Below are 27,500 nucleotides of genomic sequence, written 5' to 3' on the forward strand. Positions count from 1 at the left end.
CAGTGGTGGCTGCTCCTCTTCTAAGTTTCATGTCCCCGGGAAGATAGTAGCAAGAGGTCGGGGGTGGAGGGACAAGGGAAAAAGACATTTCTTGTACTGAGGTATTGTCATTTTATTCAGGAAGGGAAACCCTCCTTAGTGATTCCACTTACATCTCATTGACCATCTGTCCCTGCAAGGGAACAGAGAGATGGAGTTTGCAGGTTTTACAGCTTCTATGACAGAGCTAGACAAGCGAGATGGGAGAAATGAAAGTGGGAGTTGCCAATCAAGCACTTCAGACTTAAGAAAAAATCAAAACCATATTATCGCATCTGCATATTTCCTAAAATCCTATGAGCAACACATCTTACGCTAATTTACTTGTGTGGATGTTGACATCCATTTGCATAATTCTTGGGTGATCTTATTTCAAAAATTTCCACGCTATAATATATGAAAAATACTACACTTCTCATTTATATGGTCTATTTTATCAAAGTAAACTAGGAAAAGGTTTGAAAATATTTGTACATGCTAATTCAGGTAACTGAATGAATGAAATAAATTTTTGGCCACGTGTTATTTTTTAATTAGTTCCTGGAATTTTCCCCAGTGGTGGCAAGAATTTATTTGGTTGGAAAGCAACAGTACCAAAGATAATTTTACCTATCTTTCCACATTTTTGCCCTGTTTAGTATATTACATAAATTGGAGTTGCATACCTAAGGCCAGAGAGTGAGTCTTGTCCGGGGTCTTTTTCATTGAGAAGTGCTTTGTCTCCATCTGGTGGACAATTATAACTTTGCAATGTTAGCGGTTAGACGCTCTGAAGCCTGGAGGTACATTAGGATCAGAGCGGTGCTTGCAAACAATCTAATACCTATCCCCTCCCCGGATCAATTCAGTCAGAGGGTGTAGGATAGAATCGGGGTTAGTATTTTTTTTTAAGACTTGTAGGCAACTTTATTGCGTAAATAAGATTAAGAACCATTGAGTTAGAAGAAGTTCTAGATCAGTGATGAATGTTGGACAACGATTCCTGTATAAGACTGCTGTAAAGTAAAAAGAGCAATCTATATAAGTAAACTATATAATCTTCCAAAGGCCCTTTTACATCTTCCAGAGCAGAAATCACCAACGAGCAGCTAGCAATGTAAGAAATCTAAATCTAAATCCAAATTTCTTCTTGTGCAACTCTCCCTATAATGAGGCAGAAAGTGCTATCAGAGACATACAAATACACAATCAGACTTGTCCCTGGGCCAAACTGTCAAGTACAGTCCATCTTTCAGGTCCTTGGGTTCCACATCCATACATCCAACCAACCATAGATCAAAAATATTTTTTAAACAAACAATGTAGATTTTAAAACAACACAGCATAACAACTACATATCATATTTATATTGTATTTGGTATTGTAAATAATCTAGAGATGAATTAAAGTATATGAGGGGATGTGTGTAGGTTATGTCCAAATACTATACCCTTTTATATGAGACTTGAGCATCCACAGATTTTGGCATTTGCTGGAGTCCTGGAACCAATGTACCAAGGATACCAAGGGACAACTGCAGTTTCCATCTGATTTTGATATTTTATGTGTTAACAGGCAACTTTCTTATGTATATTCTCATTTAACCCTTCTTTCTTCCCGTGAATGCCAATACTTGCCAAAGAGCACAAGGCCCTCGAGTGCCTTGGGTGCCCGCTCAGGCCCTGCTTTTTCCTCCATCTTCTCTTCATTAAAACTGACTTTGCCAGGATCTGCTTCTTTCTGAGCTCAACTTAAAAAAAAATGGTCACAGATTTACTTAATATTCACTTGTCAAACACAGTTGATAATCTTGAGAGAAAATACATCCAAGGCACATATACAACTATAGAAGTTATTATGCATGTAGTGCGGAAGGTCCATTTTATTATTTATTACATATTCTGGAAGACACACAGATAAATACATTGAAAAAGGTCGTTATCCTTTTTAAAAGTTTCTCAAACCAATTTCGATGGATAATGGCTCAATCTTCATCAAGATATAGTAGTTCCTCTGCTTATCCATGGTTCCACTTTCTGTAGGTTCAGTTACCCGTGGTAAACCATGGTTTAATACAGTCTGAAAATATTAAATAGAAAATTCTAGAAATAATCAATTTGTAAGTTTTAAGTTGTGCCCCATTTGAATAGCATGTTGAAATCCTACGCCATCCAATCCAGGATATGAATCATTCATACTGTGAACACTTCCCATTAGTTCCTTAGTAGCCCTCTGGATTATCAGATTGACCATCAGTTATCACAGTACTTACTTAATAAAGGCCCCAAAGTGCCACAGTAATGATGCTGGCATATTGTTATAATTGTTCTATTTTAGTATTATTGCTAATTTCTTACTGTGCCTAATTTATAAATTAACCTTTATCATTGGTATGTTTGTATAGGAAAAATGTAATATACATAGGATTCAGTATCTGCAATTTCAGGCATCCAGTAGAGGTCTTGGGATTTATCCCCAAGGGTAAAAGGACTACTGAATAGCAGGAAAGCAACCATAGGTAATGTGTAAGTGGATGGACATGGCTGTGGCCTAATAAACAGACCCCTGGTCTACTGGATCATCAGTCATAGATATGTACCCTGTCTTAAAATTTCCACAAAACACTTGAGAAACACTTGAGATTTAAAATCTACTTTTCTTCTTTCCGTTAAACATTTCAAAAATGAGTTTTAACTTTAGCTGACTAATAATCGATATACATACTATATCTCAAGTATGACTTTTTGGTGTTATGATACTCATAGTTAATTTTTTATGAACATTTTAATAGCATATTGAAAAAAGTCTTCTAAAGTAATGATAAGAATTTATATTTTTCATGAAGAATCAATATGTCTATCAAGACTAAGAGTAATAAAATTACTTGATTTAGGACTGAAACACCTGTTTTATTTTACCAATCTAAACAAAATTTCCTTGACGTTAGAGTTGTCACTAGCAACAATTCTTTTTAAATTGTTTTTGTTATTTATAACATGTAGTTAAAAGTATTCATAGATACACAGTTTAAAAAACAAACAAAAAAATGCTCAGAAGATCTCTACTTTTAGAAAATGAAAAACATCGGGCACATTTGGAGGATCAGGTATTATCGTTATAAGTGAAGCAATGTAGGAAATAAAAACACTTTTGTTTATAGCAGCACGATTCACAATTGCACAATTCACAATTAGCCTTCTGCTAAGAGAAGACTAATTGATGGAAGGGAGTCAGGGGTAGGATTTAGAATAAATGCTTGTTGAAGCTCTCATGTGTTGGAGCAGAAGGGAGGATAAGAGGAACCATGCTATAGCTAAAATAAAGCCAATATCTCTGATGCGGTTGTGCAGAACTGCTTGGAGGGCTGCTGTATTAGCATCTGCTTGGCCGTACCATCAGCTAATTAGTAAAAAAGACATGATTCCTATACCCTCTCACCCAATAAATACTTGAAAGTGGTTGTTGGAGGTAACCAGAATTAATATTGTGATGAGGAAAATAAGTAAATATTTGAAAAATCGATTAATGTCATAGTCTGAGTTTATGTATCATATTGATAATTCCACAATATGTTAGGTGACAAATAGTGCTACTGGAATAAATACTGCGGAGAAGTAGTCTAGTTTGAAGCCTAGTGAGAGTTTAAGAGTTTGGATCATCATTCAATGTCAGTTTGAATTAATGGCTTCCTGATCTGTACATATAAACAATATTTTAGTGAATTCAATATTTGGGGAGACCAGGAACTTTCATGTGTATGCAAAACTCTGACAGAGGCCAAATATTTTTTCAAAGGTGTTAGTCACCTATAATAAATGAACAACTTTGAGGAATCAAATCAGCAAGTAAGAAAAATTCCCATGGAATGTCCCATCTGGTCACACTTTGGAATTTGGCCAAAGCAATCTATATGCTCCTGCATAAGCATATTGCAGCCTATCTGCTTTACAAAATGTATGGAGAGGAAAGAAAAATGCCCATTTTGATTAAACTGCAATCGCTGCAGTTACAGCTGTAGTGATGGCTGGAAGCAGAGGTGAAGTAATATCTAAAGCACTTCTATCTTGATCCAATGTAGTGAAGATCAAGATTAGGAAGGCCAGGCAGTCAGGAGGTGAAGTGCAATTTCACATAATAGATTAGGGTGACAAAGACATCTCATTTATTGTTCCTCCTTCGGGCTGTGAAAATAGGAGACTCAGGTCAGCGAGAATATTCAGCATATTGGACTGTGACTACAAAAACCAAGTGGACCAAGTGATGAACAAACGTTCTGAAAAGCCGTTGGGATAAAACATAATTTAACATGCCCACCAATAAATCATATTTTCCTGAATTTCTTTGAAGTTATTCCCTTGACTTTAATATTCTTAATCTCTCTTGAATGTTACTGAAGACTAAAAAATCATAATAAAGGAAGAATGAAGTAGCACATACCCTATTTCCATTTTTAGACATAAAATAAACGGCTCTCTTGTGCTTTTAGATAGCACTTATCATCAGTTGTTGGTAAACACTTGCTAAATGACTTGTAATCATATACAGTCGTAACCTTCTGTAAGAAAAAAATAAAATTTTAAACTTGTAAAACAGATTAGAAAGTGATTCTACTAATAATTAAAATTTATTTCCTTTACAAAAGGCTTCACACCAGGATTCCTCTAATGATCTTCCTCACGGCATTTATAATTAATTCAACTTATACACCATTTCCAGCATCATCTATTGAGGTAGAATACGGTCTGGAGGCAGGGAACTTAAGGTCGATTCATACAGACTTCCTAGAACTAAATCAAAAGTAAAACTCCAACTTTCCACACCCGAGTAACAAAAAGACCAGAGGCTACTCCCTTTGCAACCTCTGCCACTTTTTCTGTGTGGCAGATGAAAAATTGAAAGTACCTCTGATTGGCCCCCTTCTGCAACCAATCAGGCTTGTGGCAGGCCAAGTCTTCATTTGCATAGAGTATAACTTTGTAACCTCACTTCAGCCTCTGATTGGTCGTTCTCCACAACCAATCAGACATTTGCATATGGTATAACTTTGTCACTTCACTTCAGCCTCTGATTGGTCCCCTCCCTCAACCAATCAGACTGATTGTGGGCCACTACTTCATTTACATAGGGTGTACATCAAGTAATCAATGGGAAACCTCTAGAGAGTATTTAAACTCCAGAAAATACTGTAACTGGGCTCTTGGGCCACTTGCTTGGGCCTGCTCACATCCTGTGGAGTGTACTTTCATTTTCAATAAATCTCTGCTTTTGTTGCTTCATTCTTTCCTTTTTGTGTTTTGTCCAATTATTTGTTTGATATGCCAGGAACCTGGACACCCTCCACCCATAATACTACGGAATTTCAAATTGTCCCCAAATCTGCTTCTCATCAAGTGGAGTTATTAAAACTTGTATTCTAAAGTGAACTTTAATAAAATACTTCAATTATAAATTGTATTTCTAACTCACCACATCTTATATAATTCTTTGTCAAAAGATGTGTCTAAAAAAGCTTATCCACAGTATGAGCTCTTTTTATAATAAACAACTCTATAGCAAGGAGGAAAAAACATGTGCTACAAGCCAGAAAGTTTTACTTGGTAATGCCAGTTTTCTAATTTTACCTTCTAATCTCCAAGGAATAGTATCATGAGAGTGTGTGTGTGAGAGAAAGAAAAAAAATATTACCTTTTCCAGCTTTCTATTGCGGTAAAATGTCATACAATAAAATTCACACAGTTTGAAAGGACAGCTTAATTTTTAATAATTGTATACACAACAATCAAAGTATAGGATAACTCCATTTCCCTAACAGTTCTCATGTCCTTTGATCCCACATCCTGACCCGAGCCTCCAGGAAATTCCTAATCTTCCTTTTCTCCCTATAGATTTGCCTCTCCTTCTGGCTTTCATTTGCATTTCCCTGATAATCAATGACTTCCAGTATCTTTTCATATGCATTCTGACCATTGCCTGTATCTTCTTTAGTGAAGCACCTATTCAAGTCTTTTACAAGATTTTCTTTGAATTGTGTTCTCATTACAATTTTAGGAGTTCCTTATATATTCCTACACATAAATCCTTTGATTAATGTATTGCAAAAAATATTTCCTTCCAGTCAGCAGCTTGTATGCAATGTGTTGTGTTTTTTTCAGGTTGCTTTTGCTTTCAAGATACTATCTTTATGGGGTTTTTAGCAGTTTGACAATGATCTTCCTAAGTGCAGTTTTATTTGGATTTATCCTAGTTGGGATTTGCAGGGCTTCTAAGTCAATACATCCTCATAGAAGCTGGAAAAATTGTGGGCCATTATTTCTTCACATAGTTTATTCTGCCTTATTTTCATTATTTTATCCTTCTGAATCTCCAAGTACATGTGTTGTTAGCTCTTTTGATATTGTTCCACAGGACCCCAAGGCTCTGTTTTTTCCCTTCAATCTCCTTTATTCAGATTGTATAATTTAAATTGATCTGCCTTCAAGTTCACTGACACTTTCTTCTGACACCTCCTATGTGTGGTTAATTTTATCTAGTGGATTTTCCATTTCATTATTTTACCATTCTGTTGTACAATTCCATTTGCTTTTATCTTTGTACTTTCCATTTGTCTTCCCTTATCTCTTTACTCATTAAGATGGCATTTCCTTTATATCCTTGAACATGTGCATAATAGCTCCTTTAAAGATTTTGCAAAATTCAACATTTAAGCAATGTCAAGGTTTTTTCTTGACTGCCTTCTGTCTTTACTATGGGATTTCTCTGTTTCTTTCTATACCTAGTAATTTTTGACTATACATTTTAAAAGATAATGTCGGCCGAGCGCTGTGGCTTACATCTATAATCTCAGTGCTTTGGGAGGTCACGGCAGGCGGATCACCTGAGGTCAAGGGTTCGAGATCAGCCTGGCCAACATGGTAAAACTCCATCTCTACTGAAACTACAAAAATTAGCAGGGCATGATGGTGCACATCTGTAATTCCAGCTACTTGGAAGGCTGGGGCAGGAGAATCATTTGAATCCAGGAGGTGGACGTTGCAGTGAGCCAAAATCGCGTGCCACTGCACACCAGCCTGGGTGACAAGAGCGAAACTCCGTCTAAAAAAAAAAAGATATGTTGTCAAAAATCTGCATTGTATCTTCCTCTAAAATGCTGATTTTTGTCCCAGCAGGCATTTTGATTACTAGCTGGTTGCTTTCAACTTAAGTAGGCTTAGTTTTATGCCTTGTTAGGGTAGATCTGTGAAAAGCTCAAGGTGTTTCACAAGTCCTTTTAATTTGGCAGGACTCACTCTGTAAATTCTGACTCCCTTGTGGATCAAGCCTTGATTTTAATCCATATTCTAGAAAAGGACACTTATTTACAGTATAATAGCTGAAACAAGAAGGTAGAGTGTTTATCTTATTCAACCTCAGCTGGGAATGTGCATGTTGGGAAACTCAAATTTTTGCCACTGTGCTCATATCCATGACTACAAAAGCACTGCATTAATTTAGGGGTTACAAATAGATTTTAGCTGGTCAGCAAATTTACAAATATAGAATCCATGAATAATGAAGACTAACTACTTTTTTTCTAGATAGCATAATGAAAACATTTTAATGCTTTAAAAAGGCTGTATATATAATTACTTTAATGGAAAATTTCCCTAAATATAATGTGTAGAGCTCCTAAACAAGAATCAAAGATAACTTGCCTTATTGACTCAGGGTCATCTTTTTAATAATCAAGTCAACAATGCTAAAATTCAATAAAAGCTTTGTTTTAGATGTATAAATGTATGTTCTTAAATTTAAAAGCCCCAGTTGGCAACAATTCTTAAGGTTTCTGCTTTATTTACCTTGTGTTTTTTGTCTCTTATTGGTGTTTTTTAAAACCAATAGCTCAGTACATCTTATTTGTATGACCTTGCAGAATTTAGTAGTTTATGGCTCTGGGTTTTCTCATCTGTAAAATGAAGAAAATGTATTTCTAATGTCCCCCTAGGTCTAAATTTGATTCCTTTTCTAACTGTCACTGTTTTGGCTTCTAGATGCTCTCTCTTCTTCCTTTCTAATTTTCTAAGTCTAATCTTCTGTGTCCTGAAAAAAAATCAGAAAGCCAACTGTATTATTAAAAAATAAAAGACAAGAGGGGGTGGAGCACGATGGCGGAATAGAAAGCCCCACCAACCAACCCCAACATGGATACCAAGTTAACAATTGTCAACTATCTACACAGAAAAAACATCTTCATTAGAACCAAAAACCAGGTGAGAACTCATAATAACTGGTTTTAACTTCATATAGTTGAAAGAGGCAGTGAAGAGACAAAAAAAAAAAAGTCTCCCTGAATCACCTATGCCACCCTTCCCCTACCCCCAGCAGCAGCATGGTGTTGAGAGCTTCTCTGGGCACTGAGGAAGGGAGAACACAGAAAATTATGAGGCACTGAACTCAGTGCTGCCCTGTTAGAGCAGAAAGGAAAGCTGAGCCAAACTCAACTGACACCCACCCATGGAGAAAGCAATGAAACCAGCTGTAGCCAGAGGAGAACCACCAAAATCAGCAGTCAGAACTTGAGTTCCTGCAAACCTCACCAATGCCAGCTACAGGGCTCTGTGTCTCCAAGTAAACTTGAAAGGCAGTCTAGGCCGTAAGGACAGCAACTCCTGGGAGAGTCTTAGTGCCAAATTAGGCCCAGAGACAGTGGACAGGAGGGGCATGTGACATCTGAATGGCAGCCAAGGGGATGCTAGCATAACCCCTACCCCCTAACACCACGCTACACAGTTCATGGTTCCAAAACAGACCCCTTTCTGCCACTTGAGTAGAAGTGAGAAAAGAGTGAGGAGCACTTTGTCTTGAATCTTGGATACCAGCTCAGCCACAGTAAGGAAGGGCCCTAGTCAGAGTCGTGAGGCACCCATTCCGGGCCCTAGCTCCCAGAAGATATTTCTAGACACACCCCGGGACAGAAGAGAACCCAATGCCTTCAAGGAAAGGACCTATCCCAGCCAGCATTCATCACCTGCTAACTGAAGAGCCCTTGGGCCCTTAATAACCAGTGCAATACCCAGATACCACAAGAAGGCCCTGGGTGAATCTCTGAGGCTTGCTGGCTGCAGTTGAGACTCAGCACATAACCAGCTTTGGTGGCTATGGTGTAAAACTTCTGCTTGAGAAAGCACAGGCAAAAGTGAAGGGGACTTTATCCTGCACCTTAGGTACCAGCACGGCCACAATGGGGTAGAGCATCAAGCGGACCTTTGGGGTCCCCAATTCCAGGATTTGACTCTTGGATGGGAATTTCTGGAACTGCCCTGGGCCAGAGGGGAACCCACTGCTTTCAAGGATGGGTCCCAGGCCAGGCAGCATTCAAGACAAGCTGACTTAAGTGACCCTAAGCCTTAAGGGAACATCTGCGATACTCTGGCAGTACTCCTTGTGGCAGGGGGTGGTGGCGGCTACAGAGTGAGGCTCCACTCCCTTTGGAAAGGTGACAAAAGAGTTAGAAAGACTGCATTATGTAGTTTGAATGCTGGCTCAGCCACAATACAACAGAACACCAAGTAAATTTCTAAGGTTTTTGACTCTAGTCCCTGACTCCCAGACAATACTTCTGGGCCCATCCAGGGTTTAGGGGCACTCACCGCCTTCATGGGAAGGACGCAGGCCTGGCTGGCTTTGCCACTTGATGATTGTAGAGCCCTGGGGTCTTAAGCCAACATAGGCAGCAGCCAGGGAGAGGTTACAGCAGGCCTTGGGCAAGACCCAGTGCTGTGCTGGCTTCAGGTATGACCCAGTACAATCACAGTGGTGGTGGCCACAGGGGTTCTTCAGTCACTCCACTCCCAGCTCTACGTGGTTCAGAATAGAGAGGACTCTGTATGTTTGGGAAAAAATAAGAAAAGGGAACAAGAATCTCTGCCTAGTAATCCAAAGAATCCTCCCAGGGCTTGTCCAAGACCAGCAAGGCTATACTCCTGTAAGCCTGGAAGAACCACAGTGTTAGTGGGCTTCAGGTGCCCCCTAAAGTAGATACAGCTTAGATCACAACACCCAAGTCCTTTCAAATATCTGAAAAGCATGACCTCATTTTGTAGGACAGCTACAAAAATGAGCCCAGACAGTGAAGACTACAATAAATACCTAACTCTTCATGGCTCAAAGAACATCTACTAGCATCAACATCATCCAGGAAAGCATGATGTCACCAAATGACTAAATAAGGCACCTGGGACCAATCCTGGAGAAACAGAGATATGTGACTTTTTAGACAGAGAATTCAGAATAACTATGTTGAGGAAACTCAAAGAAATTCCAGATAACACAGAGAAGGAATTCAGATAAATTCTGTAAGATAAATTTAACAAAGGGATTAAAATAATTTTTTAAAAATCAAGCAGAAGTTCTGAAGCTGAAAAACGTAATTGGCATAGTGAAGAATGCATCCAAGTCCTTTAATAGCAGAATTGATCAAGGAGAAGAATTAGTGAGCTTGAGGACAAACATTCAAAATACGGTCAGAGGAGACAAAAAAGAATAAAAAACAACGAAGCATGGCAACAGGATCTATCTAGAAGACAGCCTCAAAAGACAAATCTAAGAGTTATTGGCCTTAAAGAAGAGGCAGAGGGATAGAAATTCAAAGGGATAGTAACAGAGAACTTCCTAAACCTAGAGAAAGATATCAATATCCAAGTACAAGGTTATGGAACATCAAGCAGATTTAACTCAAAGAAGACTACCTCAAGGCATTTAATAATTAAATTCCCAAAGGTGAAGGAAAAAGAAAGGATTCTAAAAGCAGCAAGAAAAAAGAAACAAATAATATACAACGGAGCTCCAATATATCTGGCAGTTGACTTTTCAGTGGAAATCACACAAGCCAGGAGAGTGGCAAGACATACTTATAGTGCTGAAGGGAAAAAACTTTTATCCTAGGATAGTATATCCAGCGAAAATATCCTTCACACATGAAGAATAAAGACTTTCCCAGACAAACAAGAGCTGAGGGATTTCATCAATACCAGACCTGTTCAACTAGAAATGCTAAAGGGAGTACTTCAATCAGAAAGAAAAGGGGATTAATGAGTAATAAACAATCCCCTGAAAAAACAAATCTCACTGGTAATAGTAAGTACACAGAAAAACATAGAACATTATAACTCTGTACCTATAGTGTGTAAACTACTCTCATCCTAAGTAGAAAGACTAAATGACAAACCAATCAAAAATAACTACAACAACTCAAGACATAGTCAATACAATAAGATATGAATAGAAACAACAAAAAGTTAATAAGCAGGGGTATGAAGTTAAAAAGTAGTTTTTATTAGTTTTATTTTCGCTCGTTTATGTAAATAAATAATGCTGTTATCAGGTCAAAATAATGGGTTATAAGATAGTATTTGCAAGCTTCATGGTAACCTCAAACCAAATATATATATATATATACACACACACATATATATATATATAATGAATATACAAAAAATAAAAACCAAGAAATTAAATATTATCACCAGAGAAAAATCACCTTCACTAGAGGAAGTCAGAAAGAAAGACCAGAAAACAAACAACAAAATGACAGCAGTGAGCCCTTACTTATCAATAACAATAAAATGTAAGTGAACTAAATAAAATGTAAGTGAACTAAACTCTCCAATCTAAAGATATGAACTGACTGAATGGATGATAAAACAAGACCCATTGATATGTTACCTACAAGAAACACACTTTGCCTATAAAGACACAGACTGTAATAAAGAGAGGGAAAAATATATTCCATGCCAATGGAAACCAAAAGAGCAGGAGTCACTACAGTTATATCAGACTAAATCAATTTCAACAAAATAACTATAAAAAGGGACAAAGAAAGTCCTTACATAATGAAAAAGGTATCAACTAAGCAAGAGTATTGATATAACAATGGTAAATATAAATGAATCCAAACTGGCACATCAGATATATAAAGCAAATATCATTAAAAGTAAAGAGCAAGATAGGCCTGAATACAATAATAGCTGGAGACTTTATCCCACTTGCAGCATTGGACAGATCTTCACAGAATATCAAAAAGAAACATCAGACTTAATCTGTACTACAGACCACATGGATATAATATTAAACAGATATTTATATAACATTTCATCCAAGAGCTGCAGAATACATACTTTTTTCCTTGGCACATGGAGCATTCTCAAAGACCACATTTTAGCTCACAAAATAAGCCTTAACACATTCAAAAAAACTGAAACATCATCAAGCATCCTCTCTGACTACAATGGAATAAAACTAGAAATTAATAATAAGAGAAATTTTGGAAACTATAAAAATACATAGAAATTAATATGCTCCTGAATGACCAATAGGTCAATAAAGAAATTATGAAACTGAACAATTTCTTGAAACAAATGATAACAGAAACTCACCATACCAAAACTTAGGACATATAGAAAAAGTAGTACTCATAGGGAATTTATAGCTCTAAGTGCCTACCTACATCAAAAAAAGAGGAAAAACTTCAAATAAACAACTTAACAATGCACCTTAAAGAACTAGAAAAGCAAGAGCAAACCACACCCAAAATTAGTAGAAAAGAAATAATAAAGATCAGAGCAGAAATAAACAAAATTGAAATTACAAATACAAAAGATCAATGAAACAAAAAGTTGGCTTTTGAAAAGTTAAACACAAACCTTTAGCCAGACTAAGAAAAAAAGAGAGAAGATTCAAATAAAATCAGAAATGAAAAAGGAGATAATACAACTGATACCACAGAAATTAGAGGCTACTATGAGCAACTACATGTCAACAAATTGGAAAATCTAGAAGAAATGGACAAAATTCCTAGATACACAAAACCTACCAAGATTGAATCAGGAGGAAATCCATAATCTGAACAGGCCAGTAAGTAACGAGATCAGAGTCGTAATTAAAAGCCTCCCAGTAAAGAAAACCGGGGATCCAATGGATTCACAGCTGAATTCTACCACACATTTAAAGAACTAATACCAATCCTACTCAAACTATTCCAAAATACAGAGGAGGGAATACTTCCAAATGCATTCTACAAGGCCAGTATTACCCTGATACCAAGAACACACAAAGACACACCAAAAAGAAAACTGCAGGCCAATGTCTCTGATGAATATTGATGCAAAAATCCTCAACAAAGTACTAGCAAGTTGAATTCAACAATACATTAGAAAGATCATTCATCATGACCAAGTGGGATTCATCGCTGGGATGCAAGGATGGTTCAACATACACAAATCAATGAATGTGCTATATCACATCAACAGAATGAGGAATAAAAACCATATGATCATTTCAATTCATGTTGAAAGGGCATTTGATAAAATTCAACATCCCTTCATGATAAAAGCCCTCAAAAAGCTGGATATAGATGGAACATACTTCAACATAATAAAAGCCATATATGACAGACCCACAGCTAGTATCATACTGAATGGGGAAAAACTGAAAGCCTTTCCTCTAAGATTTGGAACACAAGGATGCCCACTTTCACCACTGCTATTCAACATAGTACTGGAAGTCCTAGCTAGAACAATCCGAGAAGAAAAAGATACCAAAGGGCATCCTTGAAAAGGAAGAAGTCAAATTATTCTTGTTCACTGATGATATAATCTTATATTTGGAAAAACCGAGAGACCACAAGAAAATTATTAGAGCTGATAAATTTAGTAAAGTTGCAGGATACAAAATCAACATACAAAAATCAGTAGCATTTCTATATGCCAACAGCAAACAATTTGAAAAAGAAATTTAAAAAACAATCTCATTTAAAATAGCCACACATAAAATTAAATACCTAGAAATTAACCAAAGAAGTGAAAGATATCTATAAAGAAAACTATAAAACACTAATGAAGAAAATTGAAGAGGACCCCAAAACATGAACAAATATTCTGTGTTCATGGATTGGACAAATCAGTATTGTTAAAATGTCCATACTACCCAAAGCATTCTACAGTTACAATGCAATCCCTATCAAAATACCAATTACATTCTTCACAGAAATAGAAAAAACAATCCTACAATCTATATGGACCCACTAAAGACCCAGAATAGCCAAAACTATCCTAAGCTAAAAGGACATAACTGGAGGAATCACGTTACCGGACTTCAAATTATACCACAGACCTACAGTAACCAAAACAGCCTGGTACTGACATAAAAGCAGACACATACACCAATGGGACAGAATAAATAACCCAGAAACAAATCCACACAACTACAGTGAACGCATTTTTGACAAAGGTGCCAAAAACTTACAATGGGGAAAAGACAGTCTCTTTAATAAATGGTGCTGAGAAAATTGGATATCCTCACGTAAAAGAATGAAACTGGACCCCTATCTCTTCACTTATACAAAAAACAAATCAAAATGGATTAAAGAGGTAGATCTAAGACCTCAAGCTGTGAAACTACTATAAGAAATCATTGAGGAAAATCTCCAGAACATTGGCCTAGGCAAAGATTTCTACTAGATAAATACCCCACAAGCACAGGCAACCAAAGCAAAAATGGACAAATAGGATCCCCTCAAGTTTAAAGCTTCTGCACAGCAAAGAACACAAACAACAAAGTGAAGAAACAACTCACAGAATGAGAGAAAAAACATTTGCAAACTATCCCTCTAACAAGGGATTAATAACAAGAATATGTAAGGCGTTCAAACAACTCTATAGGAAAGCATCTAATAAACTGACCAAAAAAAAAAAAAAAAGGGCAAAAGATTTAAATACACATTTCTCAAAAGAAGACATAAAAATGGCAAACAGGCATATGAAAAGGTGATCATTACAGATCATCAGAGGAATGCAAATCAAAATTTCAATGAGATATCATCTCACCCCAGTTAAAATGACTTATATCCAAAAGATAGGCAATAACAAATGCTGATGAGGATATAGAGAAAAGGGAAAACTTGTATACTGTTGGTAGGAATGTAAATTAGTAAAACCACTATGAAAAACAGTTTGGAGCTTCCTCAAAAAACTAAAAAGTGAGCTACCATATGGTCCAGCAATCCCACTGCTGGGTATGTACCCAAAAGAAAGGAAACAGAAGAGATATCTGCACTCCTATGTTTGTTACAGCACTGTTTACCATAGTTAAGATTTGGAAGCAACCTAAGTGTCTATCAACAGATGACTAGATAAAAAAAATGTGGGACACAAACATTCAGCCATAAAAAAAGAATGAAATCCTGTCATTTGCAATAACATGGATGGAACTGGAGATTATTATGTTAATAAGCCAGGCACAGAAAGACAAAGACTGCATGTTCTCATTTATTTATGGGATCTAAAAATAAAATCAATTGACCTTATGGACATACAGAGTAGAAGAATGGTTACCAGTGTCTGGTAAGGGTACTGAGGGTTGCAGGGGAAGGTGGGGATGGTTAATGGGTACAAAAACAAATGAAATAAAAAGAATGAGTATGATCTACTATTTGATAGCACAATAGGGTGACTATAATCAATAATAACTTACTCGTATATTTTTAAATGATTTAAAGAATGTAACTGGATTATTTGTAATTCAAAGGAAAAATGCTTGAGGGGATGGATACCTCATTCTCCATGATGTACGTATTTCACATTGCATGCCTGTGTCAAAGCATCTCATGAACCCCGTAAATATATACATGTACTATGTACCCACAAAATTTTTATAAAAGAAGTGAGACATTCTAATTAAAGACTTGAGATCTTTTCTAAATAATGTATATACATGTTTTGTGATCTGTACACACTCTCCAAATCCTAGCTATAATCTAAACAGATATGTAAAACCAGTTGTGTAACAGATAAAGTAAAAAACAATTCATAAGACATTGTTAAATATAAGTAAACCAAATATCTGACCTATTACATCCTGTATAGCAAAATACATGAGAATAACAGCCTCTTTCCTAGGCTCTTCACTGATCCAATGCCTGAGATAACAGGGAAATACAGTTTGAAAGAAGCTATTACAAAAAAGGCTTATAAAAATACACAAATTTTGACTTATTTATTGAATTAAAATTATACTATGTATAAAACAGCAAATCTATATGCAGAGTGATTTAATGCATAATATATACAATTATCTTCACAAAGTCAGGATGCAAGTTCCAATGATTATGACTATAAAATTTATATTAAACATTTCCATAAGTGATTTATTTGGCTGTTTTTGTTCGAAGTCGTCGTTTGATAATCTGGTGATCACTCTCCTTCATTTTCTGGTCCATTAAAATCTGAAATTAAAAATTCCATAGTTTTTCAAAGCTTGTAAGTGAAAATAAAAATCAAAGCTCATTTATAATGAATAAGACATGTCCATGTGCTTAATAACAGAAATGAATGATACACTGGAGAACTTTTTTACTTAAACTTTTATAAGAAGATGGTACTTATACCATTTCTATAAAAATTTCTTTAAAAAATAGACTTTGTAAAAGATTCAACACTATCAAATTCTAGAAGTAAAATAACCTAGACTCTATTGAATTCAAGGCAGATATAGCTTAAAATAATTACAAAAATATTTGGAGACAAGTGCCTCAAATAATTTTTAAGAAATGATCTTTCATGGCAACAAATGTATAACTTAGAAAGTAGAAAGCACATTACATAGTAACTAAGAAAACAATTTTCAGCCAAGGGAAGAAATTATGTACTAATCAAACAGATGCTCAAAAATGACTGACAGAATGATACTTACAATACCATGCACTAATTTACCCTAACTCTTTACATCTTGCATTCAAAAAATCTCATATCTGAAAGCTGTTGTTGCAAAAAAGGTTTCTCCTGATTTTTCCTGGCCACTTCCTTTTAATTTTTTTTAATTTCTTTTAATTGCTTTTTTACCTTCACTTGCATCCACTAAGCAAATGCAAGCATGACAGAAAATTTGAGCTTTCCCTGTGGCAGGACATACTGTTCTGAATCAGAAGAATGAGTCATAGAGTCAGGGTGATAGCTACAGTCTCTTCCTAATAGATCCTCAAAGGCTTAGGGGAAAGGTGGGAGGAAATGGCTGAATGTCAATTTTATATTTTTACCAGGAACACTTGGGCCCAGATTTGCACAACTCTTGTGATTTAAAAAAGAAAAAGAAAAAAAAAAGATTTTGGAGGCAAATAAGTTAAATGGTGACAATTCTATTATTGGAAATAAATTCCTCTGATGCATTTTCAAATGCAAATACATGACACTTGTATACATTAATACAGTATTTATATTTAATTAGTATAAACTTAACACATGTGAGACTAAAAGCATGACTTTTAAAGCACGTTTTCAGAGATCTAAAGAACTGAAATTCAAACCACTGTAAAAAATTAAAAAGAACATGAACAGTTTTACATTGATGAAAATGGAAATACTAGCTTACCACTTGGCCTGATATATCAATAGGAGATGAAATTTCAGTTGTGTATAATTTCCGTTTGACTCGTTTTGCTTGAGACACATTTTCTTTACTTGCTTCTACATTTGAGAGCTTTGAAGAGCTCATTGTTTCAATTATCTTCTTTGCTATAAAATAAAAATGTTAATTAGTTCCTGAAATAATTTTCTAACTGCAAAGGTGGTTTGAAATCCTTAATAAAGAATGAACATACACAAATTAAAAACACTGCAATACATATATGGTGAAAGGGCATGAATAGACAAATCACAAAGAAAAAAAGTAAATGTCAAAAAAACATGAAATAATGATCAACAGCAAAAAAAAAGCAAATAAAGTATTTGATTAATGTTCGATGTAGTAAAAAATCTCAGGCATCTTTAATGACTTGGAAAATGTTTATGCTATGTTAAGCAAAAAAGCAGGATACACACATACTGGATCATGCAGTATTAAAAATAAGGTGGTAGATGATCTACTTCAATGCTCATGCATAAAGTTATGCACAATGAGTACTGCGTGAAAATACTTTGTAAACCCTTTACTTGGAGTCCACACGCAAGCGGACAGAAACCAAAGTGTTAACAGCTGATTGCTTTTAGGAAGTAGAATAGGAATTTTAAAATTCCTTACTATGTACATTGCTTTTTTTTATTTTAATAGAAAATATATTTCCATTTGGGAAAATTCCTGGATAGAAATTCACACACATGTGGTATCAAATATATATTTTTTTAAATGGAAAAAACATTTAAGGAAATAGACTAAACTGAGAGACTACTTGTTAAGGGCTGAGTTGGGCTTGAGAGAGCTGAGTCCAGGTATCGGAGGAGCCAATTAAGACAACAAACCAAAATGAAAGTAACAACCCAGCTTTTTAACCACTTATTTCAACAGTATATGCAAGAGGCTAAACCTGAGAAAGCACCAGCTCCTACCCACCCTCTTCTATAGTCCCCCACAGAATAATACAGATCAGCGTAGAAGTGGTGATCATTTTACCACCCAGGCAGCCCCAAACAAAAGGCTCCTGCAGTTTTATAGACTTCAGGGCTGGAGGTTGGAGGGAGCTATACGTGAAAAAGTACCGAGTTACAGTAGAGGAAAGTGTCTTCAAGGTTCCCCCTCCCGTTCCCCTCCATAAGAAGGCCTCTACCAAAGGCCTCAATAAAGAGGCTCTGAATGGAGGCACTCAGGGTAAATATGCAAATATGAGTAAGAGCATGACTAGCTTCGGCGGGGGCTGGATCCTTGACTATAACTCCCTTAAGAGATTATAACGCACTATCTATGCATCAAGTCTGGTGTGGAAAGGGAGGCTTGTCAGGTAAGTCTTTGTAATTGCCTATGGTACAGCCTAAAAAAAAAAGAAATGTTTAAAACTCATATATATGTTGGCCTAGAGCCAAACTCATCACCACTATGTGCTAGCCACTGTACTAAGAGCTGACAGTATGAACTAGACAAGACATTTTGTCCTTGTGCAGATTATATTCTAGTGTAAAAGATAATAAGAAAGCAAAGAATTATAGTTTAAAAAGTGCTAAGACAAAAAATAGGAATGAACAATAAAGATTAAGCGATGCTGGGGATAAGGTGTAGTGAAAGGCTGATGAAGGAAGGTGTCTCCCTAATAAAGTTGCATCAGCTATGAGGGCTCAAGTGTAAGAGGGCAGCTATGAGAAAAGCCAGGGTGTGTTCCAGATAAAAGAAAGCACAGGAAAAAGAGAAAGAAATCAATGATATGAAGGTAAGAAAGAAACTGGCAAATTCTAGGAACTGTCAGAAGCTAGCAGGATTGAAACTGGCTAGTTATCAAACCGTAGAATAATAAGAGATAGACTGGAGAGAGTCAGAAATCGGGTCATTCAGAAGAACGAGAAATCATTAAAGGCTCAGAGGAGTAACAAAATTCAATCTGCACTCTGAAGGGAACATTCTGTCATGTATGAATGGATGGGAGATGACAAGAGGGGCAAGCTGGGAGACCAGTGATACTAAGCGATGGATTAACAGTGGTTACAAGGAGCAGCAGAATTTTAAGAACTAATCTCCATTTTTTCTTTTCTCTCTATATTTCCAAGTGGCCCAAAACAACAAATATGTATTACAGTTACAGTCCAAAATATGGATATCTTATATTTCTAGAAATAAGTGAAAACAAAAAGAAAAACGGAAAAAAAAAAATGTATGTCAAGTGCATTGGTAGGGAAGCTGTTAAGGAACCAAGTCAATGAAGTAAGAGAATCGTTACCCTTACCTGATTACGTACTTATTATAGCTACCTACCTCTCCTTGAAAATACATTGCTTTTTAATATAAAAGTAGTAATCAATAAGCCTAAAGGACTCTAAAGAAAAGATGCCCCTCCTCTCCAAATTTAGACATTTAACAGTTTGCTGTTTGTCCCTCCAGATATTTTATCTGTTTACACAAACACATTTTTTAAATGTATGTATTTTTTTAATGTATATAAATATACAAATGGGTCTGATAGGTCAGAAGTTCCCAAACTGTGTACTAAGGCATGCTGCAGCAAACCTACAGAAGCACCTCAGGATATTTTCAATCTTCAGGGGAAACAATGATGCTCAATAGCCCAAGGTTGTTCAGTTTCAAAATGATACTGAATTACATTTCTTTTGATTATGACATCATCTTTGCAATCTGGATTTTCAGAAGCTGAATTTTCAGTGGTTGTTTGGTCTTAAGTTCTAATGCATGAGACTGCTAGTGGTTCTTTGGGTGCAGAGGCAAAATGGAAATTAATTACTGAGACATTAAGGGCACTGTGAACCAACAAAGTTTGGAAACGTCTATGGTAAGTTTTCACAAAAAGTATTCTCACACAACCTATTTGATTCAATTTAACTGCCCCCTGCTTCTAGTTCCTTTACCTCCCTATACTCCTCACTCTGGTCTCTAATTCATCCTATTGCTGTCACTCGGGTAACCTCACAAAAACCCACTCCTCCATCTCACCCCTAAGATAGTCCTTCCACATTCTACATGCCAGATGCATACTGCTGCCTGTAATTGCATGAACATTTCCTACATTTTTCTGATACTCCACCTGTGTTAAAACCATTCCTTCTACATATGTGCACACACACACGTGTATATATCTTAATATACACACAGGTATCAATATGTCCACATTATATTATCAAGAAAAAAAGCACTAATCATACTGTTTTGCAGCTAAACTCAATAGGTATTTATGAAAATACGTGTTTTGACATATTATACATAGATAGATAGTGTTTACATATGCATAGAAAAAAACACTAGAAGGATATATACTATAATACTAATACTGGCAAACTTGTCCAACCCCCCTTATTTTGTTGTTGTTTTTGTTCTGTTTTGTTTTGTTTTAGGCTTTTAGCAGCCTGAAGCCATGGTTTTTAGTTTCTGTCTCTAGTGATAAGCAGAAAACAGAGATGAGGAAGGGGATTTCCTGGCCCAATCAAAAACAGAAACTAAGAACCCATGACTGTATTCTCACCCTTGGACACCCTAGAGAGTGTAATCCTGCCCACATTTCAATACACAGGGTAAATCCTATCTGTCCCATAAAAATCTTCCCAAAGCCCCCCAATCAGAGTAGCTCTTTTCCCTCCAATACTATCATACCTTTGCTTGTACCCCTATTACTATATTAAGTAGCCAGCTCTGGATCAGTTACTTAAATATTGCCTTTCTCCTCTACTACATAGTGAACACCTAGATCTATCATCCTTTTACATGTTTCTTCCCACAGTACCTAGTACAGGACAATGCCTATTTGAAGTATAATATTCACTGAACAGTTGTTGAGTTTATATATCAATTAGGTATTAAAATGTACCCCACATCTAACAAAAAAAGGTCATTACATTAATTTTCTGCAAACCTTTTGATTGAAGAATTGAGGGAGAATGTTGTAAGAAGTCTCCAAATTTCTGTAGTGTTCCTTCTTTTTTCTTAGTGGCCAGATTTACACCAATTATGGATGCCTGACTCCGTAAAGAATACGTTTTCTTAGATGATGGATGTGTGGGAACCTAATAAACAAACATTTTTTGTTATTGTTGATGAGAAGTGTTAGAAGGAAATAGTTATGGCCATAGCTGAATTAAAGAGGCCAGAGACAGGTTATGAATTCTCAGGTAGGAAACTTGAGATTTAGTGTATAAGGACAGGGATAAAAGGGTCAGACAATGGCAAAAAGAGTTTTTCAGGCAGAGTGTTAAAGTCAGAAGTAAACACATAAAGTAGCTGCTACTGGCCAAATGCTAAAGGTTACATCTCAACTGAATTAGACGTATAGGAAAGAGAAGATAAATGAGTTATAATGGAACACAATTGGATTTCTGGATAATTGCTATAATTTTGGACAAATTAAAAGACACACCTTTTGTTCCTTTTTGACAGAAGAATTTCTATCATCTGGAACAGGAAATTTCAAATTAGTTCTGGGTGTAGCATTCTTCTTATTTTCACATTTCACCAAGTCCTAAAAATAATGAATTTTAGCACTGGTTAATTTGACAATATTTTCTTTCTCTAGACTCAAAAAAGAAAATATGTAAAAAGCTATATTATCACTTAAAACAGTGACTCTTAACCGAGGGCAATTTTGAACTCAGAGGACAATGGCAATCTCTGAGGTTATTTTTGGTTGTCTTGCCAGGGAGAAGGGGATATTATTGGCCACGAGTGGGTAGAGGCCAGGAATGCTGTTAAACATCCCTATAATGCATGGGATAGCCCTTAAAACAAAGAGGTATACAGCCCAAAATGTCAACTGTGCTGGAGTTGAGAAACCCTGATTGAAGGTGTAAATTTTTCACACATATCACAAGTAATGAAATTACATAAGCTAAATGAAAAACATGGAAGGAATAATATCTTTTATTTGAAACTGAGCTTTAAAATACAGCATAGCAATATACCTACCTATTGCCTAACTCCCAAATAATGTAAGCATCTATGTCTAAGTTCTCTCATTGACATTTGACAATATCAAAAATAAAATAAAAACAAAACTTCATATAACCACATGTAAAATGTGAAAACTTTTAAAATATTATCTTTCTTCTCTATAACATGGGTATGGCATCTTACTCTTCTTTTTCCCAAATAACCTCACATAGGACAAAGCCTTTACAGATATACTCACTGACTTGAACTGCTGCAAATCCTGGTTGAACCAAAGACAAAAGCGGAAAAAGGGGGCAAGAAGAGAAGCAGAGAAAAGATCATGACTGAACTTCAGAATTCGAGTTACAAAGCAGAAGTTATAAGGGTCATAAGAAGCAGATGCCATGACAGGGAAAAGACAGATGGAAGTCACGGGATGCAAGTGAAAAGGGGCCATGAGGCTACCTCCACACATAGAGTTCAGTAAGGAGCTCTTTAGAGTCTTCACCGGATTAGAATATAGCCTGTCGGGGGATGGGGGGCTAGGAGAGGGATAGCATTAGGAGAAACACCTAGTGTAGGTGACAGGTTGATGGGTGCAGCAAACCACCATAGCATGTGCATACCTATGTAACAAAACTGTACATTCTGCACACATACCCCAGAACTTAATAATAATAATAGTATGTGGAAGAAAAAAAGAAAATAGCATTGCATAAATGATTTTTATGGGAGCCCATATACTTAGTTTATTATAGCAGTGAAGATGTAGTAAAATCAGTTTAAAAATTTAAAGTTTCTACATGATGTATCTACAACAATCTGTAAATCTTTTCTGAAATAGACATGAAGGTTATATGCCAATAGTAAAATTAATAAAATATTTATATTTTAACATTCTTGAGAACTACACTCAGTGTTTCCTTCTTCGTTGAAAAAAAATGGATCAAGAAAAAGCCAACTAGATGATGAAACTCAGTGTTTTAATGGTATTTTTAAAAATTAAATAAATATGAAACAAAAGTTAACTAGTAAGACTCCACAAAACAATCTCTGAAGGTGTTACATGTGTAGCAGAAAAACTGCGCTAAACAATATTCACTCAGCAAAATTATTACCGGACAGACAGCCTCAGGAGTATGGTTAATACTATTTCTGCTCTTCCACCAGCTTGAAAATATACTACTCTTTAAAGAAGTAAAAGAAAGTTGAAGAAAAATTATTTTGCTAGAGAGCTTGTAATTAGTTTTAAGCTTAAAACAAGTTACTTTAAAAATAAATATTACTATTTATTATGTATCTGCCACTTGCAGAGCAAAAGCTAAGCATTTTAAACACATTAATCCAGTGTTTCGAAAAGGAGAAAACAGGATCAGAAACCTTATCTGACTTGCCAAATCTCCACAACTAGGACATGGTAGGTTTGGCAACCTTTCAATCAAGAAACTGCAGCTTAAGAGGTTAATAGTTTTTAGCCTACCACTACATAGAGGCCCAAATTTTAACATTGGCTGATGAAAAAAGAATTTCTCTTTTAAAACTTGCTATGACCATAGAGACTAAAGATTTTAGTTAAATGACAAAGATTATACTCAAGCAAGTTAGCCATTTCAGTTTCTCTGATTTCTACATAACCCCCTTTTCCATTACAGGGAAAGTGACTAAGTATGAACAGGACTGGTATACTGAAATGGCTCTCCAGTAAAATCCACCATCATTTGATGTATTATAGTTCAACTGAAGCAAGGGATAAGCTATATCTTTTAATATACATAGCTTTTTATCTGAAGACCATTAAACCACAGTAATATTCTTTATTTTTCTGAGACAGAGTCTTGCTCTATCACCCAGGCTGGAGTGCAGTGGTGCCATCTCATCTCATTGCAACCTCCACTTCCTGGGTTCAAGTTGTTCTCCTGCCTCAGCCTCCTGAGTAGCTGAGATTACAGGTGTGCACCACCACTCCTGGCTAATTTTTGTATTTTTAGTAGAGACGGGGTTTCACCATGTTGACCAGGCTGGTCTTGAATTCGTGAACTCAAGTGATCTGCCAGCCCCAGCCTCCCAAAGTGCTGGGATTACAGGCATGAGTCACCATGCCTGGCCCATAGTGATACCCTTGAAGGGTATAAAATATAGCATAAATTGTGATTTTGGTCTCTAACAGCAGTGCCTATGAACAGGAGGGCAATATAGCAGAGTTTAACTCTACACTGTAACAGCTTTATAATAAGATTTGTTTGTTAAATACACTCATCAGTTAAGTATTTACCTCCTCCATTTCATTACTCTTCCTCTTCCGAGCCTTAGGAATCTTAACTGTCACTGGTGTGGTACAACCAGGGTGTTTCACTGCCATTTTGTTTGGCTGTAAAGGTGTAAACTGAATCTCTAATTCAGGTTTTGGAAATCGAGTGCTTTGATCATTTTCTGTTGACACTTCACAAGAGTCAAGGACTACAGATCCATCCTACAACAGAATTTAAAAGGAAAAATATTATTTGTAGAGTATATATTTATAAACCACAAAGAATTAGTTCTCTCAAATGCCTATTCAAGACAATGCATCAGGAAAGACAAAAAGTGTGCTAGGTCACAGCAAGACAGAAAGATTGAGTTATCATCTACCTTCTTCAGGCTCACACATGGTATGTTAAAATTAGGGGCAACTTAAGAGATCGGTATTTCCCAAACTTATATGATCATAAGAATTACTTACAGAATTTGTTTATAAGACTCCTGGACCCTACCACAAACCCAGTAAATCAGAAACCTCCAAGGGAGGAGGCTGGGATTTTTGACAAACAGCCTGGTTATATTAAAGTAGGCTGCAAATACTTTCCTACTCTTCCTATTGAGAGATGGAGTCTCTCATTCCCCTCTACTTGAATTTGGGCCTTATAGCCAATAGGATGTGGTAGAAATAACATTATGGTCGTCTAAGGCTCAATCATAAGAAGCATTACAACTTCCGTCCTGTCCTCTTAGAACACTTTCAGGACACTCTCCCTCAAAATGCCCCATCTGAGACCAGCTACCATGCCATGAGAGGTCCAATCCACAGGGAGAGGCCACAAATTAAGTCCAGGGGAAGTCCCAGAATCAACTACCAGTTAAGTGAATTAATCATTTTGGACTTTCAGCCTGGTTAAGTATATCGATTACATGAAGGCAAGAATAATACAAAATAGCCTAACAGTATGATTCCCCAAACTGTGGAATATACAATAACTGCTGGAATTAGAAAATTGGAACCAGGAAATTAGGACAACATACATACATTTATGGAGAAAGAAATGTTCCTTTATATGTGTTTGTCCATGCAATCAAGAATTAAGCCTTGTTTATGGATCAACTTCAAACTTTTCTGTGAAATTTATGATTTGTATTAGTCCCCAAGGTCAGTGCTAATTATTTGAAACTGCTAATAACTGTCAAGGAAAAACCAAGAGAAAATGAATGGCTGATGTTATTTTCCCAGATTAAAATGTCCTTCTTAGTTGGCCATGGTGGCACATGCCTGCAGTCCCAGCTACTCAGGAGGCTGAGGCAGGAGGACTGCTTAAGCCCGGGAGTTCAAGTCCAGCTGCCAGAGAAACATAGCGAAACCCTTTTTTTTTTTTTTTTAAGACTTTTTCTTCCCATTATCTGCTTAATAAGCTTCTATTCATAAGAGTACAATATGGCATCACCTTCTTTAATCCACTTCCACAACCACTCAGGCAAAATTCATTTCATCTTCCTCAGTGTTACTTATGGTACTCATTTTATATTTCTACTATAACACTTAGCCCATAAGTAAAATCAAACAAGTCAGTCACTTATGTATCTACCTTACACTCCTTGAGGATGACAATCATGTCTTATTGATGTTTATATCCTCAGCGCTTAAAAAGGTTCCCAACTCTGAATGCTCCCAATAAATGTGTTTTAAAAAGTAATTTTATCTTCAAAAATTTTAAGTAACATAGAATTTTTATCTGTTTCATATCCAACCGCAGAATCTCTATATTATCCAAAGTTATTCACAGAACCCTAAGTCCAAAACAATTAAGGAAACTCATGAGTTGTTACTGAAGATTGGTGACAAAGCTATTAAATGGATACAATTTCAAAAAATACTATTTAACACAATGTTTATTAAAGCAACCTTTTATGAGAGCAAATTATCCCTATTTTCTCTTCTGTAGGATTTCCTATTTCTGACCATCATGTTTGCTTATATTAACAGATCTAGTGCTTTTAAGATAAGATTAACATCATTTGGGGATATGATCTCCCAAAAGAATTTCACCTCTCCTCAAAAGCCTCTAGTTTCTTTCACATAGCCCAGAGCACATAAAGCTAATTGTGCAGTAAGGTATCTTCAGCAACTGATTATATTACACTTGCAAGTGTTATTTAGCAATAGTGGATAAAGAGAATCAATAAGTGGACTGTGCTGCCAAATACCCACCTCTACTTTATTTCTGGAAATTTCAAAACTTGTCAATTGAGGTTCAGTTTGAAGTTTGTCAGGATCTGCTGAACTAATACGTCTGGGCTTGATATCCATGATTTGTGTTTCCTAAAGTAAGGCAATATTAAAGCAACAGGGCATTGTAACCTGAAAATATATTGAAAACACTTCACATAAAGAATATAAAATCAAGATTTGTGTGAAACTAAACAGTGGAAATAAGTAAAGACATCTTTAATGACCATCTAGCCCTCCTATTTCTCTTTCATCCTCAGAGACTCAGGAAAGGCTGGGTCACTTTCCAGTTTATTGACTCTGATCTAAGGAGAAATCTGAAAGATTGCTTGCAACTTCCAAGTGTTCTGCACACATTTTCTTGCTTTACTTTCATTGCAACTCTGCAGGTAGGTCTGGCAAGAAGCATTATTCCTACCTGCCAGATGAGGAAATAGAGAACTACACATGTTAAATGGCATGGTCAAGGTGTGTACTGAGTTAGAATTGCTCAGTATCCCAACAGTTGCTTTTGATAACACAATTTTGAAAAACTGGAGGCTTCTCAGGAATGCAACTATAGCATTAGAGTATAAAAGACCATAAGGAAAGCTAAACCTTTTCTTGCAGCACATTCTTCATCCCATTTTCTCAGTCATAAAGTTCTATTTCTAAACTCTACTTAGGCAATTTATAAAGAAATATCAGATTA

The 27,500-nt window shown here is 36.1% G+C and overlaps 1 protein-coding gene across 1 annotated transcript in view; it reads right to left on the reverse strand.

Annotated features, from left to right (window-relative positions):
* Nucleotides 1-16,029: 16,029 nt before the first annotated feature.
* KIF20B (kinesin family member 20B) overlaps nt 16,030-27,500 on the reverse strand; it is a 68,005-nt gene continuing 56,534 nt past the window's right edge. The window contains exons 29-34 of the mRNA XM_031651922.1: nt 26,792-26,902; nt 24,608-24,805; nt 21,827-21,928; nt 21,326-21,476; nt 17,416-17,558; nt 16,030-16,273 (exon numbers count right to left, since the gene is read on the reverse strand). Coding sequence (XP_031507782.1) covers nt 16,196-16,273; nt 17,416-17,558; nt 21,326-21,476; nt 21,827-21,928; nt 24,608-24,805; nt 26,792-26,902 — 783 coding nt within the window. The 3' untranslated portion in view covers nt 16,030-16,195. The remainder of the gene's footprint in view (nt 16,274-17,415; nt 17,559-21,325; nt 21,477-21,826; nt 21,929-24,607; nt 24,806-26,791; nt 26,903-27,500) is intronic.

The sequence above is a fragment of the Papio anubis genome, chromosome 11 (genome assembly GCF_008728515.1).
Source record: "Papio anubis isolate 15944 chromosome 11, Panubis1.0, whole genome shotgun sequence".
Taxonomy (NCBI): Eukaryota; Metazoa; Chordata; class Mammalia; order Primates; family Cercopithecidae; genus Papio; species Papio anubis.